Consider the following 17522-nt stretch of genomic DNA (forward strand, 5'->3'; position numbering starts at 1 on the left):
ATTACGTCCGCTCGGCCAATCAGACCGTTTTTACTGCTCTCGACCTTCTTCCTCCATAGGTCTCTGAAAGCCGTTATACCAATCTAGGCTAATCTAGGGCGTTGCTTTTTTGACGGACACGAGCAGGTACGCCAATCTAGGTTCTAGGAGATGTGGGCCTTAATTATGCCCTCGTACAGATCTTCGCATTGCCGCGTTTGTCTGGACTTCGGGAACAAGAACCCCACATCCCGATCCGAGTGCTACGTAATTACTCCGCCGACCCGGTATGTACGTCAATCAAAAGACAGAATCATCGGTCGAAAAGCCCAAGAAGCTGGCGCTAGGCACGTTTGGGCGCCTTTTATGACGCCGTTCCTGGCCCCGAGTGTTTAGCACTCAATTTTTTTTTGGAGAGGCCTTGACATTCAAAGTACAAAGGTGGGTACTCGAGCGTTTGGATTTTTGTTTTAGGCCGTTGATTGTTTTCAGTTCTCTTCAATAGTTCGTTTTGTAATTACTTGACCGGAATTTCGCCGTTCTCCTGCACTCGCAAAAAATATTTCCGAGATTTTCAAAGCTCGTTTTCTCTCTCTGCTTATACAAGATTATGGATTTGGGGTAGTACATAAACTTAAAGTAGCCGAACTTCGATTTCTATAACAATATACGTGACTACAGTAGACTATCAAATGTTTTGCGCGTTCATGCTGATAGTCCATAACCATGGGTAAGTTGCGTTTCTGTCCCAAAGTCAATGTTTATTAGGAAGGAGGCTCTCTTAAAATCCTTTCAAACATGAGTATCTGAACCGTAATATCTCTCAAACGGAGTAATTAGGTAGGGGAAAGAAAAGAAAAGACTACACGCCATTGAAATAAGAGGTTCATGATGAATTCGATTCCTTAAAATCATGTGTCCATACGCCCACCTCCTATCAACAAAATCAACAATAACAAGTTACAAGTCCTTGTTTTCCGGTAATCTCGTCATTGATCAGGGACACAAGAACTCGAACAGCCGTTCAGCGTCAAACCAACTGAGAACTCCACATCACCGCCCATGTCATTGTTCCTGGGCCTCCTGAGTCAACAAAAAAAACCGTCAGAATCGGTCTTGTGTTTCTTCCGGAACCATGGGAGTAGTGTTCCGATTTTGTGTGGGTAGCTTGAGCATGCATGGGGCATAGTCCAGGGGAAGAAAGCTCTATCTTGAACTCGCAAAAAATTTGTTTTTCCTATCTCTGAGGTAGTGGAGATTGAATGCCGATTGTTTATTGTTCGTTAGGCTCGGAATGGTCTGTCAAATGGAAATACCCGATTGGATGTAGGTTCCGAGAGAGCTAAACCGGGAAGATCGTCGTCATTTGTATCATCCAAAGGAAGATAGTGCCTTCCATATAGATGCGTTGAAAGCGCGTCAAAAGCGCGTAGAATCGTTTCCAATACGCGTGTAGCACGCATTGAACATCGCAAAATTATACTATGAAGGATACATTGACGTCAGCCTGAGGTTACTCATCATTATGCATGTCACCGACTTACAGCAGTTCATTTATTGGGAACAAGACCCAAAATTCCCATGTGCGAATTTCTGTCATCTGGAACGATCAAAGTATACTCTTAGTTGAGCGACGTACCTGACCAAGTTTAGAATAAACTACTTTTCAGGAATCTGTGATTCGTAACGCCCCTGCATCGAATCACTCAAGAAGAGAACGTCACGTTGAACAGATGGGAGATTGTGTCCTTGAACGGACGGAACACGTTTGACAATGTAAAGCTAAAGTAGGCAGTCAACTTGTAAAAAATCTGGGGGTCAATCTGTCAACTTACAAGAAATATCTTGGGAACTTCGGATGCGTGATCAGTCCGTTACATAACATAAACTGAGGTATGTTCCTTGGACATTGAAGGATTCATGATTGTGCCGTTCGAAGATCCGAAGTGAGTCGATAATGTAAATTTGACCGTTCAAAATGAAAAAAAAAATTGTGTCCTGCAGCGAAACAACAAGTAAGTCGACCGTCTGGACCTGATTTCAGAGTTGCCAGATTTTCAGATAGGCTACGTTACCATTTTATGAGTTCCTTTTGCCCGGATGGGGGTCGCGGAACACGGGGAAGGAAATGTCATTATAACGTCAGATGAACCTTGGATGAGCCCGAGAAAAGATGATGTCAACAACTTCATTGAAGCTCGCATGTCATCGACTTGCGAAAAATAAGCGGTCAACAGCTTACTCCACATCAGTCATATTATAAGGAGAGGGTTCCGTAGACGCTGAAATTGTGTCCGCCGGTGAGTACAAAGCGAAGGTAAGTTGACAACGTAGCGTAGACAGGGGAGTGTTAAAAGCACAAGATCGCATTATTTCGGGGGCGCAAGTCGTCCATTTGGAAGGAATAATTTTAGACAGTGCGGCATTAGTAGGTTGCTCCACTTTGCCGCTGAGGAACCTGATATTATAACGTCCCCTAAAAGTTTTTGTTCCCAAGATAACAAAAGGTGAAAGGTTAAGTAGTCGTCGTCCATCTCGATCTGGTGAAAATGGGCACCATAGGGCGAAGGTAGATTGACAATGTAGACCTGACATTGGGCGTATCGTCAGCGCTAAGGTGGCGCCACTCGGGCCTCGAGAGGAAGGCGTTAACTGACAATGAGGACTCAACGAAACGAATTCGAACACGACATACGGTTCCTAACCAACCAGTAAATTTTAGTACTGTAAATTCCTTGTGTGCCTTGTGTGCGGTGTGAGCGTACATAATTCAGAGAGAATGGAGCTGGCTTGATTGAAAAAAGATACCTTCCGCTAATGCTTCACCAATAAACAAGTTTCTTCGACGCAGTCCTCTCGCTAAAGTGTGGGAGGTATTTTCAGGAGTTGTAGTTGAGTTGTAGGTGTGGCCAGTCAGCCAATCACAGGTCCAGCATTTTATCATTACGTAACTCGTCATCCGAAAAACTCCGCCTCAACACAAACTCCAAGCCAGCTCAACGTCCGCAACGACGACGACGACAACGACAATGTCCTCGTCGCTTCGAGCAGCGTCCGCGACCCGTAAGTCTCCTTCCTCCTCTCTTTCCCCTTTTCCTTACCTTAAAGCTTAACTCCTAGATATATCCCGCCCATTCCGCGCCAAACTTCGCATACAGCGTTCCTTTGCCACCGTCGCGGACCCTCCTGTTCGTCGATACGGCGGGTTGAAGGACCAGGATAGGATTTTTACAAATGCGTATTGTAGGCATGATCATGGGATTAAAGGCGCTCTCGTAAGTCCACCTACCAACTTGGTCATTGGCGTCGATGACTGACGTTCATGGGGACACGTAGAGCCGTGGTGACTGGCACCGTACAAAAGATATCATCCTCAAAGGCGACGCATGGATTATCCAGCAGATCAAAGATTCTGGGTTGCGCGGACGTGGTGGAGCTGGTTTCCCTAGTGGCCTCAAGTGGAGCTTCATGAACAAGCCAGGGTGGCAGAACGATCCTAGGTGAACTCAACAACCCACTTCCTCGAAAAAAAAAGTCTTAAAGACCCCTTTCCTTTCTAGACCCCGCTACCTCGTCATCAACGCCGACGAAGGCGAACCGGGGACCTGCAAAGACCGCGAGATCCTGCGAGGGGACCCCCACAAACTCATCGAAGGCTGCCTCGTCGCGGGCCGCTCCATGAACGCCACAGCAGCGTACATCTACATCCGCGGGGAGTTCTACCAAGAAGCCTCACACGTGCAACAAGCCATCCACGAAGCCTACACCGCCGGTCTCCTCGGGCCCAACGCATGCGGGTCGGGGTACGCGTTCGACGTATACGTGCACCGCGGTGCGGGGGCGTACATCTGCGGCGAGGAAACGGCTCTGATCGAGAGTATCGAAGGGAAACAGGGGAAACCGCGTTTAAAACCCCCGTTCCCTGCTGACGTGGGCCTGTTCGGGTGCCCGACGACGGTGGCGAATGTGGAGACTGTGGCTGTTGCGCCTACGATTTGTCGGCGGGGTGCGAGCTGGTTTGCGGGGTTCGGGAGGGAGAGGAATCAGGGGACGAAGTTGTATTGCATTAGTGGGCATGTGAATAACCCGTGTGTTGTGGAGGAGGAGATGAGTATTCCGTTGAAGGATTTGATTGAGAAGCATTGTGGTGGTGTTGTTGGGGGGTGGGATAACCTTCTTGGTATCGTGCCTGGAGGCTCTTCCGTTCCCGTCATCCCCAAGGATGTGTGTGCTGAAGTCTTGTACGTCTCTCTCTTCTTCAAACCTCCCCCCCCTTTTTTTATCATTTACTTACTCACCCCGCAGGATGGACTACGACTCTCTCAAAGACGCACAAACCGGTCTCGGCACAGGCGCCGTCATCGTCATGAACAAAAGCACCGACATCGTCGCGGCCATCGCGCGCTTCTCCCAGTTTTACAAGCACGAGTCGTGCGGGCAGTGTACCCCCTGCAGGGAGGGCACGACGTGGATGATGAACATGATGAATAGGATGGTTGAAGGACGTGGGCACCTCCGTGAGATTGATATGTTGCTCGAATTGACGTGAGCCCTCCTCCTTCCCCTCCTTGTTTCCCGTTTCCCCACTAACCCACCTCCCCTCCCCCTTGCAGCAAACAAGTCGAAGGCCGAACGATCTGCGCACTAGGCGACGCCGCCGCCTGGCCCATCCAAGGCCTCATGCGCCACTTCCGCCCAGAGGTTGAGAGAAGGATCCAAGAGTTCCGAGCGGTGAATGGCGCTGTTGGGTTTGGTGGGCACTTGGCGAGTGCGGCGGATGATACGCTTGCGTTGCCTGATAATCTTGGGTTGAGGTTGCCTGAGCTGGCTCAGCCTCAACTGTAGATGGGTTTGTGGTTGATAGAAATGCGAGAGAGAGAGTTTCCGCTGTGTTTTGCTAGTGCAATGGAAGTGTCTTACGAATAATGTTGGCAGTGCGATGATCATTGCATTGAGAATGTGATATACTTAGGAGCGTAAGATATATGTCCACGACGTGCGTAAAGTAAGGTGGAGGCTAGCATAGATATACATACGTAAATTTGTACATAATTCGTCGGTGTAGAATTGGGGCTGAGAAGCCCAATGGACTTCCCGCATTCGAAAGTAGCATGCAGATATGGTCACGAAGAGGCCTCGCGAAGTCGTTCCGAGGAAGTAATGATACAGTCGTTCCGAAAGGGAAAGAATAACGAAGGTCTTGCGGGAGGGAAGGAAAACGAGGGGTTCCTGTGGGGAAGGAGGGATAATGGGTCGGGCAAGGACAGATCCTTCCAGGAAATATGAAAGGGATTACAAGATGTTCTGAGAAGACGATTGAGGAAAGAAGTATAATTGTCGGTGGGGGAAATTGGGGCAAGGAAGTTTGGAGTCTGGACGACGGCGGGCGAGGTAGGTTGGGCGAAGCGTGGGTGATGTGGGCCGACGAGTCCGTGGACGACACCGTACACCGTGAAGAGGTACAAGCCTTGCATCCAAGACGCAAAGAACCCCGCATAAATTTCCCGCCCGCATAGAAGAGCGCTTGTTTATCCATCACATGGAAGAAGCGCTGGTCGACGGACCGTATGGATCAAACGGTCTTGCTTTGCGCATGCGGGCCTTTGTCTTTGTCGCGATGCGGCGTTTTGACTTTATCTTTTTCGGTTTCTCGGGGGCAGCTACGAAGGAAATAGTCAATTCAGATTCAAGCCGACGCAGAAAGAAAAAAAAAGTCACTAACCAAGATAATGATATTGCTCCATCTCCAACCCATCCTCCAATGCCAACACCTTCCTCTTCATCTCATCCTCGCTCATATTCCTGCCACAGCACGGGCACTTGTACAACCCATCCACAATGCCAGGCATCACCAGACTACCCAGATCCAACACCCTCATGTAGTAGTCCTGCCGAACGTCCGTGATAGCCTTCGTCACCACGGTCCCCGCCGGGCGTTCTTCCATGTGCGGGTGCTTGTCCAAAGCGCGTTCGAATAGGGTGACGGCGTCGGGTGTGGCTAGGGGGAAGCCTGCGATGCGGAGGTATGCGTTGAGGACGGTGGATACTTGGGGAGATTGGTGGGACGAGAGGACGAGGGATATAGCTTGTTCGATGTTGCTTGGCATTGGGAATGGGTGGTGTGGTTGGGGTATCGCAGGGGGATGAGGGAAGAGACTGGAAGTGGGACATGTCTTTATACGCGCTCTAAGAAAGGATTTGGGACGACCACATTGCATGAAAGAACAAAGGCCTTCCAAGGCACGAGGCCGGTTACTCAAAACGACCTGAGCATTCGCGAACTTTCCAGCTTAGCCAAGAAGGGAGTAGGAACGTGGCTTGAGTTATATGACTCCCTTCGCGAGACCCGTCGTCCTTAAGAGAGGTCGTCCTCGAAAGAGGTACTTGGACGGGTGGTGGGCTTGCATCACCGCTGTGTGGGGACGAGCCTGACTGGTGCGGTCATCCGTGCGCTACATGTAGCGACTCCGAAAGATGTAGTCCTTTTCAGCTGTGTGGGAGGATCAAAGAGAATATTTGAAATAGCGAATTTGAGATCGCGATTGCAGAACAGAGCATAAATTTAACAAACATTCAACGTTTAACGCTCAAAAAGCCTGAATTGAGTCGAGCATCCTGAGCACAATTTCACAAAATGGTACTGGGTTGGATTTACTTACTTACAACTTTCAACAGGCTCCGAATTGAGACTGTCCCTGTCCAACTCGCGCGAGGCGACTGATTCTCCATCGTCTATGCAATATTTTGCGCTTGGTCTTTCAATGCCCGCTACGTAAGTAGTGGGTTTTTCAGGGGGCCAGTGCAGACAACGCGACAACGCAATGACAAGGCGTATGTTTGGCGACCAAAACTGGTACACACTCGACCAAATACGCACGCGCTATAAATGACCTGGAAAGCTGTTGAGCAATCTAATCCATTGCTTGTGCTCAAACCACCACATCACCCCTCTTGACTGGCCCCCGCCTTGTTTGACATGTCTTCCTCTATTAAGCGAACCCCTCTAATCTTTCATTTCTATCTTCCCATCCCATGTTCGCCTCCTCGAGCCACTGCTCACACGTAGTACGCCACGCTATCTTGCCAGCTTCCAGGCACACTATTCTTTATGTCAGCCACCGACGCCCAACGATACGCAATCCCAACAGTATCTACGCGATCTCTCCAACTTCACAGCATCTCAAACTCGAACACCCCCAACGCTACTTCTCTATATCAGCCACTCACGCCTAACGCTATGTTCGTCTCCTTGGGGCACTGCCCACACCTAGTACGCCACGCTATCTGACCAGCCTCCAGGCACACTAATTCTCTTTGTCAGCCACCTACGCCCGACAATACGCAATCCCAACAGTATTTACGTGATCTCGCCAGCATAACAGCATCTCAAACTCGAACACTAACGCCGCTCAAGCCCTCTAGCATCGCAGCCTAGATGAGTCACCCATGCCCGCTGCCAAGTCAGATATCGCCACGGTCACATCTCCTACTGTGTGGGTGGCCTTGAGCCTAAGCATAGTAAAGTAGCCGCATCCTTTGCCTGGGTGTGTAATCGACCCAGGTATTGGGGTGCTGGCGTGGCCCCTCCTGTCAGGGGGGCCGGAGTGACACACCATCTGCCAGGACTGCTCACTGGATGAAGGTTGACTTGGTTTCAACATGGTGCATAAGTGGCTTTGTCTTTCTTGTGGCGGGTTGGGCCTCGTCGATATGTGGTGTGTTCAAATATTGGTGAGCGTCAATCCTCTTTGCTAGATCGTTGCCTTATGATTTATCTACAGCGGCATTTTCCCGATGGCGATTTTTTTTCCGGGCGTGGTTACATATTTCAACTGGGCGGGCACATTCTCTCATGGTAAGCTCTATCTCTATATTGTCCTTGTCAGCCACCTCACAACTCTTTGGGCCATCAGCTCGTACCTTTGGAAGCACTTACGATCAACGGGTACCCTTTCATTAGCAGAACAACCACTCGCTGCACCACACATGTCCTAAAGCATCCCGGGTACTGGTGTTACCCAGGTGTGGAAAGTCGCTCCTTCCTTCACGGGGGCGTGGGCAGGCAGATGTGTGATTGCACACCTGGATGATTGTTGGGGGCCTTTTCGGAGGTCTCTGGCATCGTCTGACCGGACGTGGCACCGCTGACAACGGTGAAGCGGTGGTTGGTTGTTTCTGCTTTTGAATTGGGTACTAGCTTTGTGTGCAGATGTTACGACTCTGGTGAGCACATTCTGTTTTTGTGAATCTCATTTTTGCAACTCAATTCAGGGCTTCAATTTAACCTTCCAGGCTTTGAACGTGTACTCAGAATCAACAGGCTGTGAGTCAACGTTGCCTTTGACTTTCTCATCTTCACGTTGAAATTTATAGTCACGATTCTTTCATGGTTTCTCCTCTCTTTTACTCTTTCTTTCCCACTCATTCATTTGTAGCTTTTTTTCCCTCTTTCTCTTCGCCTCTTCAACTCCACCTAAAGTAGTTCTAGTCGTCTTTCATCAACCGCACTCCGCTTGTTATCTTGCTTTTTCTTATGATGAAATACTGTCATGTCATAAAACTCCAAATTAGAAGAGAATGTAACCTCGCCGAGCTCTGTTTCCCTGGTCAATTTTTTTACGTTCAGAAGACAGTCTTGAATGTATTTTTCCTGATATTGAAAAATCTAGGTGGTCCGTAATCCTCATGTCTGTGAAAGGAAAGTTACTTATTTAAAAAATGTTGGCCAACGTGGGGATCGAACCCAGGACCTCCGTGTCACTGTTCATGCCCAGTGAAAATCGACCCTAAAAAATGGCCAAATGGATCGGTGGAGCCCGATCTGAACAGGGGAGATGGCCGGAAATTGGCAAATATATCGATTTGATCTGGAGAAACCCGATCTGCACAGGGTCAATTTTCACTGGGGTTTATGAGCACGGTGCTCTATCCAGCTGAGCTAGTTAGCCATGCAAGTTCTCTAAATATGTACTACATATGCTAGTGACTACTTAAGAATTTGAAAAGAGAGGAGAGCCCTTCACACCTTAAACAAGGGACGATCGGGTAGCTAAGCGAAGCCTTTGACAGATTGCATGACAAACTAATCATTTTTGCACCTCTTATGTAATTAAAACAGACTTATGGGAATTTTTTTATTTTGACAGCATGTTTGCCTATTTTGCAAAGGTGACATCCAGATGTAAAAAAAATGTTGTTACTATTTTTAAAATGTGTCTTGAGGTACATCTACAGGACAAAAGGCTGGTAAGAATTAAAATTTGTAAATGTAACGAATTCCAGGAACAATTCAGTCTGTCTCTTTGGCAATAGGAAAAACTTTTATTTTTAGCAAAGCTTTGCCTAGGTAACACAGTTATGGGAAAATTTAAACAATAAGCACATTAATTGTTTCTATTCTGTCAGCCCCCTTGAACAATTGGCAGACATACTGTCACAATAAAAACTTTCCCATAGGTTTGTTGTAATTACATAACCGATGCAAAAATGATTACTTTGTCACGGAATCCGTCAAGGGCTTCGCTTAACTGCCCGATCGTCCCTTGTTTAAGGTGTCACTTACACTCAGCACATTCTCAAGCGCCTGGATCTCCGAGACCGATCAATGGAGCCTTCCTTGATATTCTAATGCATCGCCGTTGAAGAGACTTTCAAGAATGTAACTACAGCATATGTTCCAAGGCTTCATTGACAAGGCGAAATAGATTGCGACAAGATGATTTGTTTTATTAAGTCTTTGCTGATGCGTGATGGTCGTGAAATAAATAAAAAAAGGAGGATAAGGGAAAGATAAAAAAATGGGCGATGGACACATGTAGGAGGGTGAACTAAAATTTAAAGATGCAAATTAAAAATTCAAGATCAGTGCCACAAGAAAGATTATCCATCTAGAATACATACCACGCTGGCCAAAGGTAAAGCGCGTAGAGATGCGGTTGGAGGTGTTTGGAGTGGAACCCTGGAAACAACTTGTCAGGAAAAAATCACAATGACGCTCATATAACTGTCAAACCCCAGGATGAATTGGTCAGAAGTTGAATAAAAAACGAGCAAGCAAGCCATGAGCCCATGACAGTCTGCTGAAAAGGAAAATATAAGCTTACAAAAAAAAATGGGAGGGCCACACTCACCAGAGTTGAAGCATCCGCATCTTGAATACCCAGTTCAACAACAAAAACAACCAACCGCCGCTTCACCGTTGTCAGCGGTGCCACGTCTGGTGAGATGATGCCTGAGACCTTCGAGGAAGGCCCCCAACAATCGTCCAGGTGTGCAATCACGCATCTGCCTGCCCACGCCCCCATGAAGGGGCGACTTTCCACACCTGGGTAACACCAGTACCCAGGATGCTTTAGGACATGTGTGGCGCAGCGAGTGGTTGTTCTGTAAATGAAAGGGTACCTGCTCAATGCGTCTGTGAGGGGACGAGCTGGTGGCAACGAAGGATGCTTGTGAGTTGGCTGACAAAAGAATAATAAGGATAGAGCTTACAATAAGCGCATGGGCCCGCCAAGTCAAAAACACCACGCTTAGAGAAAAGATCGCCGTCGGATGAAAGACGCCGCTGGATGTTAAATGTTAAGGCAACAGAGTCAAGTGAATGGTTAAATTGGACTCACCCAGAATTGAAAGCACCGTGCATCGATGAGACCAAACGCGCCGCAAGACAGACAAAGCCACTTGGGCACCATGTTGAAACCAAGTCAACCTTCATCCAGTGGCAGTCCTGGCAGATGGTGTGTCACTCCGGCCCCCCTGACGGGAGGGGCCACGCCAACACCCCAATACTTGGATCGATTACACACCCAGGCAAGGGATGCGGCTACTTTACTACGCTTAGGCTCATGGCCACCACACAATAGGAGATGTGACCGTGGCGATACCTGACTTGGGGAACGGGAATGGTTGGCTCGCCTAGGCTGTAATGCGCTGAGCGTTGAGGAAGCGATGATGTTGCGGTGGTGAGATTACGTCGAGATTATTGAAATCAAATAGCATTGGGCGTGAGTGGCTGACATGAAGAATCAGCTTGCGTGGAAGCTGGCGAGATTGTGTGGCTTACTAGGCATGAGGAGTGGCATGAGGAGGCGAACATCCGAGGAAAGGCGAGATCCATAGGAGAATTAGAGGAAGGCGAGAGCTAGTCAGGAGTGGTGGTGGTGGTGGTTTGAATCTGAGCGACGAATGAAGAGCTCTACAGATTATTTATAGCCGCGTGTTTATTTGGTCGGGTGTGTGCCAAAAAATCTGCGGGCTGGAAAGGTTGCGTTCCAGTGGAAGTTTTAGGGTCTTGCCCTCGACCCAGTTCAAGAACATGTACTGACCGACCTGCTCCATCGCCATCCTCGCTGTCCGACCAAGTGGCAATTGGCGTCTCAGGCAAAATGTTTTTGACGTATCGCATCGTCTCGACAGGAATGTTTTCGTAAGAGATATTAAGTTGCCCAGCATGTGTCATCCTCAAATGCAATGCGGTAAACGATGTGCCGAAGAACTCGTGGCGGTCCGAAGAGGCGCAAGATTGGTCTCTGAGCGACGAAGCAGTGTTGAGAACCTGATCCCAGTGTATTTTTGTGCGAACGGCTGGCAACATGCTCTCTTTCAGATTTGCCTATATAAAGATATCAGCGGAAGAGGAAAGACATCCCAGGGCGAGTGGGGAGCCGTACTTTAATCACTGCGATTGAAGACTTTGTCGCAGGGTGAATGCCTCTGCATTTATTTACCAGCTAGAGGAACAGGCAAGGCCCACGGCAACACATGGGATGAGCCACAGTGAATCAACTGTACAGTGTTACTGTAGGTTAGGGACTGTCACGGATAGGCTAATCCCGGGTGAACCCGAAATCCACCCATATTTGGGCTCAACTGATGGATTCGGGTAACTACCCGGACTATCCGCAGGTATCCGTGGGTAAATTATATATTTTTAGACCTCTTTGGGATATTTTAAGTGTAGGCAATAAAAACTGCAGAATAGGCCAAAACCAGTGTTCCCCCAATATATTTGCTCTCAATTTCTAAGTTTGGTGATGGAATTGTACATCCATCATATGCATAAAACAAACTTACAATAGAAAAAGGGATCAGGTCCAAAAAATGAATGAATAAATATGATCTAAACTCATATTTAGAATATGCTGAACTTCCTGGGCCAAGATTTTAGTGTATTCTGAATACAGTCATCCACCCCTTAATGATACACCACCCCCATTTGATACACTTTTGACTAGCAAATATCTTGCTCAATACTAGACCAATTCTCACAAAACAAGTTGTAACACATAGTACAAACTCATATCTACCACTGTACATAATTTGGATACAATTGAGGCAGAATTGGCAAAGCTGTGGAGCATACAAAATGGACTGTTTTTCAGGAATAGCCAAATACAGTCACACCCCTCAATGATACACCCATAATCTTAGTTTTTCTCTGTGAAATGTGGGTCAAACATTCTGAAATTTGGTATGGTCATAGAAGGGCATTTATCAGAGATTTTCATGTAGTTTCTGTAGAGAAAGGTTGTGCTCAAATCTGTTGAAGCTAATTTCTCATTTTGGGTGTATCATTAGCAGGTGGATGACTGTATGAATTCAGATTATATTTAATTGTTCATTTTTTGGATCTGATCCCTTTTGTTATTGTAAGTTTGTTTTATGCATATGATGGATGTACAATTCCATCACCAAACTTAGAAATTGAGAGCAAATATATCAGAACAAAAGAGATTACAGTATATCCTGCAGTTTTGAGAGCATATGTTTCTACATATGTAGCCCTACATATTTGTCGCTGTCTCAAGTGTCAAATGGTTTCAAGACCATGGTCATGACGTCCAACAAATCAAGTCTATAAAAAGTATAGTATGCGATTACTGAGACAGTGTATATGCAGGTGAAGAGGAGAATGAGCTAAGAGGGGAGGAAAACAAGGTAGTTGGTAAAAATATCTTTTAAATCCTGTTATTGAATTCAATTTTTAGCCAAAGCAATCACAATATGCACCAAAAGAAAATCAGTTTGTCAAGGACCACATTCAGGCTTACCTTGATGAACCCAGGGTAGCAACAGAAACAATCAAGGAAATGGGAGGTTATATGATGTACTGGCACAATGCATCACAGTCCTGACCACAACTCTCACGAATGGGTTCTGATTTCTGCTCAGCCCCAGGTAAGCACCATTATTCACACTTATGTTCCTTTATTTTCAACAATTGTTGCAGCTACTTCTGTGGATGCAGAGCGAGCATTTTCCACTGGCCACCGTCAGATCAATTTCACCCAGCACAATATTAACTCTCAAACATTCAGAGCGGAAATGGCTCTCAGATCCTGGATTAAATCCCCCCTCTACCCAGGCTTCAATAAAGTTATGCAAATGATTGAAAAAAAGATGGACAATGATTTCTTTTTGTAACACTTTATGTCACCAAAATTGTTCTTTCAATACCTCTACATAAATATCAATTGTTCTCAAAGGCATTTCTCTGAAACTGAAAATAAATACTCTCAAGATGGCCAAGGCATGCTAATACACACCCCAAAACACACTCTGTGATCAAGGCTCAGTTACAGCAGCATTATATAAAGGGAAAGACCTCAGATTATGATATATAAATAACTTTAGTTTTACTGTACTCAATCTAGATCATATATGAATGACTTTTGTTTTAATATGAATTCTTCTGAATTTTCGCTTCATAACACAATTTTTTTTGTAAAGAACAGACAAGAAATGAACAAGATACACTCATTTATATAACTGAAGCTATGTCCTCAGCCACTCAGGCCGTTTTACCCACGGATATATCCGTAATGTGCCTTATCTGATCTGTGGGTGGGAAAATCCGTGGATCGGGTACGGTTAATACCCGGGTGTATCCATGACAGTCCCTACTGTAGGTCAGAGAGGGAGATTGGTTGACCTCGTGACATGCGCGTCGTGTCACGTCCTCTCACGTGGTCCCGATTTTGTTTACCGCCTCACATTCGAGTTGTTACGAACCTCCATCACCTAGTACTCCCCGAGTCCCTCTGCCAGTCCTCTTGGAAAAGTGTCCCTTCAGCAAATAGGCTGCTCTACCTCAGGCTGCTTTCGTGCAACTTATAGCCACAACGGCTTGCCGCGATCTATAGGTCTCTGACTTGCGTGAGTAATCCATCCTACAGCCGCGGAATAACTATTGACACCGCTCTTCTACAGGTTCTTATACTTACAGTCTGCCACTCGCTTCCCGCTTTCCTATCGCTTTCTGCCGACTGCCGCCGATGACCGTCTCGCTTCTGTCGGTCTTCTATCACTCTCCTGCAAGATATTTGATCAGTCCCGTTTCGAAGTCCCCCTGGCTATGCGCACTACCGAGAGAAAGCCTGACAAAGTATACGAAAAGATCAGGCCGTTAGTACGTGCCTACGCCTCCTGACATATTCCACGCCCAAGTTTGAATGGATCACCTAACTATTCAAGATGAAACTGTTGCTTTAGAGGCGCTTCCGCTTTCGTAATTATCATGCTCCGAATTTATCATTCGCTCCGTTAGGGAATGATTGCTACCTTCTGCGGGGTAGGCCGGATCTACGCTACGGATATTTCGCAAGCTTCAGTCTCAGCTTCGAACCAGAGGAATTTATTTGAGGTGGTTCCGTAACAGTCAGCGACAGTGCCCGATCTCACAACACTATCTGCTGAATTTTTGCTCAGCTTCGTCGTGAGGCTATACTACTCACAACAACCAAGAACTTCGGAATGGACTTCAGTTAACTCTAAACATAGGAAAGGCGCATTGTGCAGTACTTAGGAGATCACTCATGGCGCTCCTTTCGCTTCCTGGCATGCCAGCAGTCACATCAAACACAGCGTACTCGCTCCGCCTTTCCAGACGCTTGTGGGGTTAAAACTGCTTCCGAATCCCTATCGGTCCCGCGTACTCTTTAGGTCTGCTGCAAAGATATGTCCGATAAAATTGGCTATTCCGACTGATTCGACGAGGGGTGCCCGAAATGTAACCAGAGGGGCGCTGAAAAAATTTCCCGAGCGTCGAAAAGGTGAGGTTGTGAAGACACGCATCGCGTTCACGGGACACGAAGCAGTCGAACAATAACTCAAAGCCAAGTTCGTGTCGAGACCTAGAACAATCAACCATCACAAGATTCTCGCTGACTACAATCTTCGTCTTTATCTACGATTCTCCGACGAATTGTTGGATATACTGCGCTGAAGGGATTAGAAGCTTCTCATGTTATCAAAGCAACTCCCGCTTGAACCCTCACTGCACCCCTATCGATTTATCATGCGATTCCGAACACAAATCCAAGCCTTGACTCTGGCTATACTCGTTTTTTTTTTTTTTTTTTTTTTTTTTTCGAGTCAAATTTAGAGTCTATTAGGGCGAGGCCCTATGTCAGACTTTACAACTTTTTGTAGACTACCTATGGCCCCTAATGCCATGTATTCCTGACCCCCTTGAGATTGCCCCATGCACTGGTGAGGGCACGCCCACAGCGAACATTCCCCCATCCAGCCCGGCACAAAAACGCCGTTTTGGGGCACATCCATATAGGTAAGCGGGGTAGTCTCGTCTTCTTGCTTATCTGTGCAATCCATCTTGGTAGTGTTTCGGCCTGTTAAGTACCCGATCGCGAAGCGACAGGCACAGTCGATGGGACGAGCATGATCAGGTGGAGACATATGTCTCGGTGTTTGTGCGTAGCTGTCTTCCTGCGTTTCCGGTGTGAATCTTGTATCTGTTGAGAGAGGGAGTCTTCTGCTTGAGGTCCGCAGACTGAGAGGCGGGTGAGAGAGAGAGAGGGGGGGTGTTTTGGGCGAGCCTGCTGGCTGGGGCCAGCTATTCTGTTGAAACCTGTGCCGTGGTAGCTAGATTCCTGAAAACATGTGTTATCCGTTAATCTTCTTCATTTTCTAAGTGAGATACATCACCTAGTGTGTCTCCAAGCGTTGTCTTGAGCCTGGCCGTCCTCCCCACGAATTTGAGCAGCTCCTTGACCCTGTCCAAACTCGCCAGGATTCCTCGGAGATCCCTTGAGTGACGACCCAGCACTCTATCCATATCATATCGCTCTGCCGCGTATGTCTGACACTCAAATAAGAAATGCACCACCGTCTCCGTGATTTCCCATCGCTCCCTACTCCAGCATGATGCGCAACGCTCGGTGGTCGACTTATTGATGCGATGGAGATAGCTGTTGAGCGGTATGTGGCCGGTGCGTATCTGTGTTAGTAAACTTGCCTGAGGCCTGGAAAGCCTGTCGCTGATTTTCCGGAACTTGTTGAAGGGGAAGTCCTTGTCAACGTGTTGAAACCTGGCGTATCGTGGTGATTCCTTCCACGCGTTCTTCCATCTGACTTTTAGCTGCTCTGCAAACTCCTGCTTCACCGCCGACGCGCTGTATGGCAAGCGCTTGCGAAGTATCGGGGGCAGTTCCTCCTGTGGGCTTGAGTCGCCCTGTGCTGCTTTCTTCGCCTCTTCATCTACCCTTTCATTCCCCTTCACCCCCATGTGAGCCGCCACCCACTTGAGCGCAAACTTGTCGGTACCTGCAGGACCTGGGATGTCAGCTCCATCACCCATAACCTCTGTAAGGCCCAGGTAACCCATTACCAGGTATTGGCCTGGGCCCGGTTTCCTCGTGTTCGTCGCCTTTATGAAGGCCTGGCTGTCTGTGTAGCTGGTGATTGCCGATCTTCCTACCTCTGGTTGATCTTGTAGCATCCATGCCGCGAGGATCGAACCGACCGCTTCCCCTTCAAAGGTGGTATGCTTCTTCAGTGAACCTAGATGAAAACGTAAGATTCTTTCAGGCTCCTCGACCCCTTTCCTGTAGAGGACCGCCGCGGCCCCTACCCCTCCTTCGAACCCTGAACCGTCGGTGTAGATCTTGATGTTGGAGTTGTCCTTTGCCTCGTCTTTTATCGACTCCTCTTTTGAACTTGCGATCGTTGCTGTGAAGGCCCTCTTGTACGTCGGAGGCCGTGGGTCTGGTTTGATTGTTTCGAAGCGCCGTGGCTTGATCTTGAAGCATTCTAGTAGCTTCTGTAGGGGGGAAAGGTGAGTTTTTGCCGGAGTCTTGCTATATCCGCGTATCATGGCCCTAAGGGGGTGGCTGTCGGGTAGGGTCGCGGTACGGACTATGGCCGAGTGACATATTCGCTCGAGCATGAGGTTCACCGGGAGGACCCCGGCATGTGCATCCAGCAGGTCGTTCGGTGAGGTCCACAGGCCTCCTGTGATCGCCTTCGTCGCTATCCTCTGTATCTTACCCATTGCCTTCTGCGCCCTTACTGACCCGCTGTTGTTCCGTTTGCCCTCCTTCTTGTGCGGAGGCACAAACCAGACGTCCAACGCATAAGTCATCTTGGGGACTGCCACCGAGATGTACAGTAGTCGCATGAGCCTTGGTCGAATACCTATGTTGGCGCGGGTTAGTCGACGGAACATCATGATATATGACGTAGCCTTCGCCAAAGCCCCATTCTCCTGTACCCTCCATCGCAACTGGGCATCAATGTGCACACCCAGG

The 17522-nt window shown here is 47.7% G+C and overlaps 7 protein-coding genes across 7 annotated transcripts; 5 read left to right on the forward strand and 2 right to left on the reverse strand.

The window, feature by feature from the left end:
* Window positions 1–2987: 2987 nt before the first annotated feature.
* On the forward strand, window positions 2988–4900 carry LACBIDRAFT_175119 (uncharacterized protein). Its single transcript, XM_001887497.1, has 6 exons — window positions 2988–3042; window positions 3100–3254; window positions 3316–3479; window positions 3540–4220; window positions 4285–4524; window positions 4593–4900. The coding sequence occupies exons 1-6, from the start codon at window positions 3009–3011 to the stop codon at window positions 4822–4824; spliced, it is 1506 nt and encodes a 501-aa protein (XP_001887532.1). The 5' UTR covers window positions 2988–3008; the 3' UTR covers window positions 4825–4900.
* Window positions 4901–5514: 614 nt separating this feature from the next.
* Window positions 5515–6086, reverse strand: LACBIDRAFT_310446 (uncharacterized protein; the record flags this gene model as incomplete). The annotated part of the gene is made up of 2 exons (XM_001887560.1): window positions 5515–5639; window positions 5702–6086. 2 exons carry the CDS (start codon window positions 6084–6086, stop codon window positions 5515–5517), a joined length of 510 nt encoding a protein of 169 aa, XP_001887595.1.
* An 858-nt stretch (window positions 6087–6944) lies between these two features.
* LACBIDRAFT_310447 (uncharacterized protein) lies at window positions 6945–7491 on the forward strand. The gene is made up of 3 exons (XM_001887498.1): window positions 6945–7044; window positions 7095–7249; window positions 7301–7491. Exons 1-3 carry the CDS (start codon window positions 7012–7014, stop codon window positions 7356–7358), a joined length of 246 nt encoding a protein of 81 aa, XP_001887533.1. The 5' UTR covers window positions 6945–7011; the 3' UTR covers window positions 7359–7491.
* A 198-nt stretch (window positions 7492–7689) lies between these two features.
* On the forward strand, window positions 7690–8127 carry LACBIDRAFT_310448 (uncharacterized protein; the record flags this gene model as incomplete). The annotated part of the gene is made up of 3 exons (XM_001887499.1): window positions 7690–7710; window positions 7761–7834; window positions 7977–8127. The coding sequence occupies 3 exons, from the start codon at window positions 7690–7692 to the stop codon at window positions 8125–8127; spliced, it is 246 nt and encodes an 81-aa protein (XP_001887534.1).
* A 1502-nt stretch (window positions 8128–9629) lies between these two features.
* Window positions 9630–11572, reverse strand: LACBIDRAFT_332947 (uncharacterized protein; the record flags this gene model as incomplete). Its single annotated transcript, XM_001887561.1, has 9 exons — window positions 9630–9641; window positions 9880–9937; window positions 10110–10129; window positions 10165–10362; window positions 10471–10543; window positions 10599–10705; window positions 10785–10908; window positions 11042–11152; window positions 11304–11572. 9 exons carry the CDS (start codon window positions 11570–11572, stop codon window positions 9630–9632), a joined length of 972 nt encoding a protein of 323 aa, XP_001887596.1.
* A 1555-nt stretch (window positions 11573–13127) lies between these two features.
* LACBIDRAFT_310450 (uncharacterized protein) lies at window positions 13128–13401 on the forward strand (the record flags this gene model as incomplete). The annotated part of the gene is made up of 2 exons (XM_001887500.1): window positions 13128–13155; window positions 13208–13401. 2 exons carry the CDS (start codon window positions 13128–13130, stop codon window positions 13399–13401), a joined length of 222 nt encoding a protein of 73 aa, XP_001887535.1.
* A 516-nt stretch (window positions 13402–13917) lies between these two features.
* Window positions 13918–14094, forward strand: LACBIDRAFT_310451 (uncharacterized protein; the record flags this gene model as incomplete). The annotated part of the gene is made up of 1 exon (XM_001887501.1): window positions 13918–14094. The coding sequence occupies one exon, from the start codon at window positions 13918–13920 to the stop codon at window positions 14092–14094; it is 177 nt and encodes a 58-aa protein (XP_001887536.1).
* Window positions 14095–17522: the final 3428 nt, after the last annotated feature.

The sequence above is a fragment of the Laccaria bicolor genome, genomic scaffold (assembly GCF_000143565.1).
Source record: "Laccaria bicolor S238N-H82 LACBIscaffold_46 genomic scaffold, whole genome shotgun sequence".
NCBI classification, from domain to species: Eukaryota; Fungi; Basidiomycota; class Agaricomycetes; order Agaricales; family Hydnangiaceae; genus Laccaria; species Laccaria bicolor.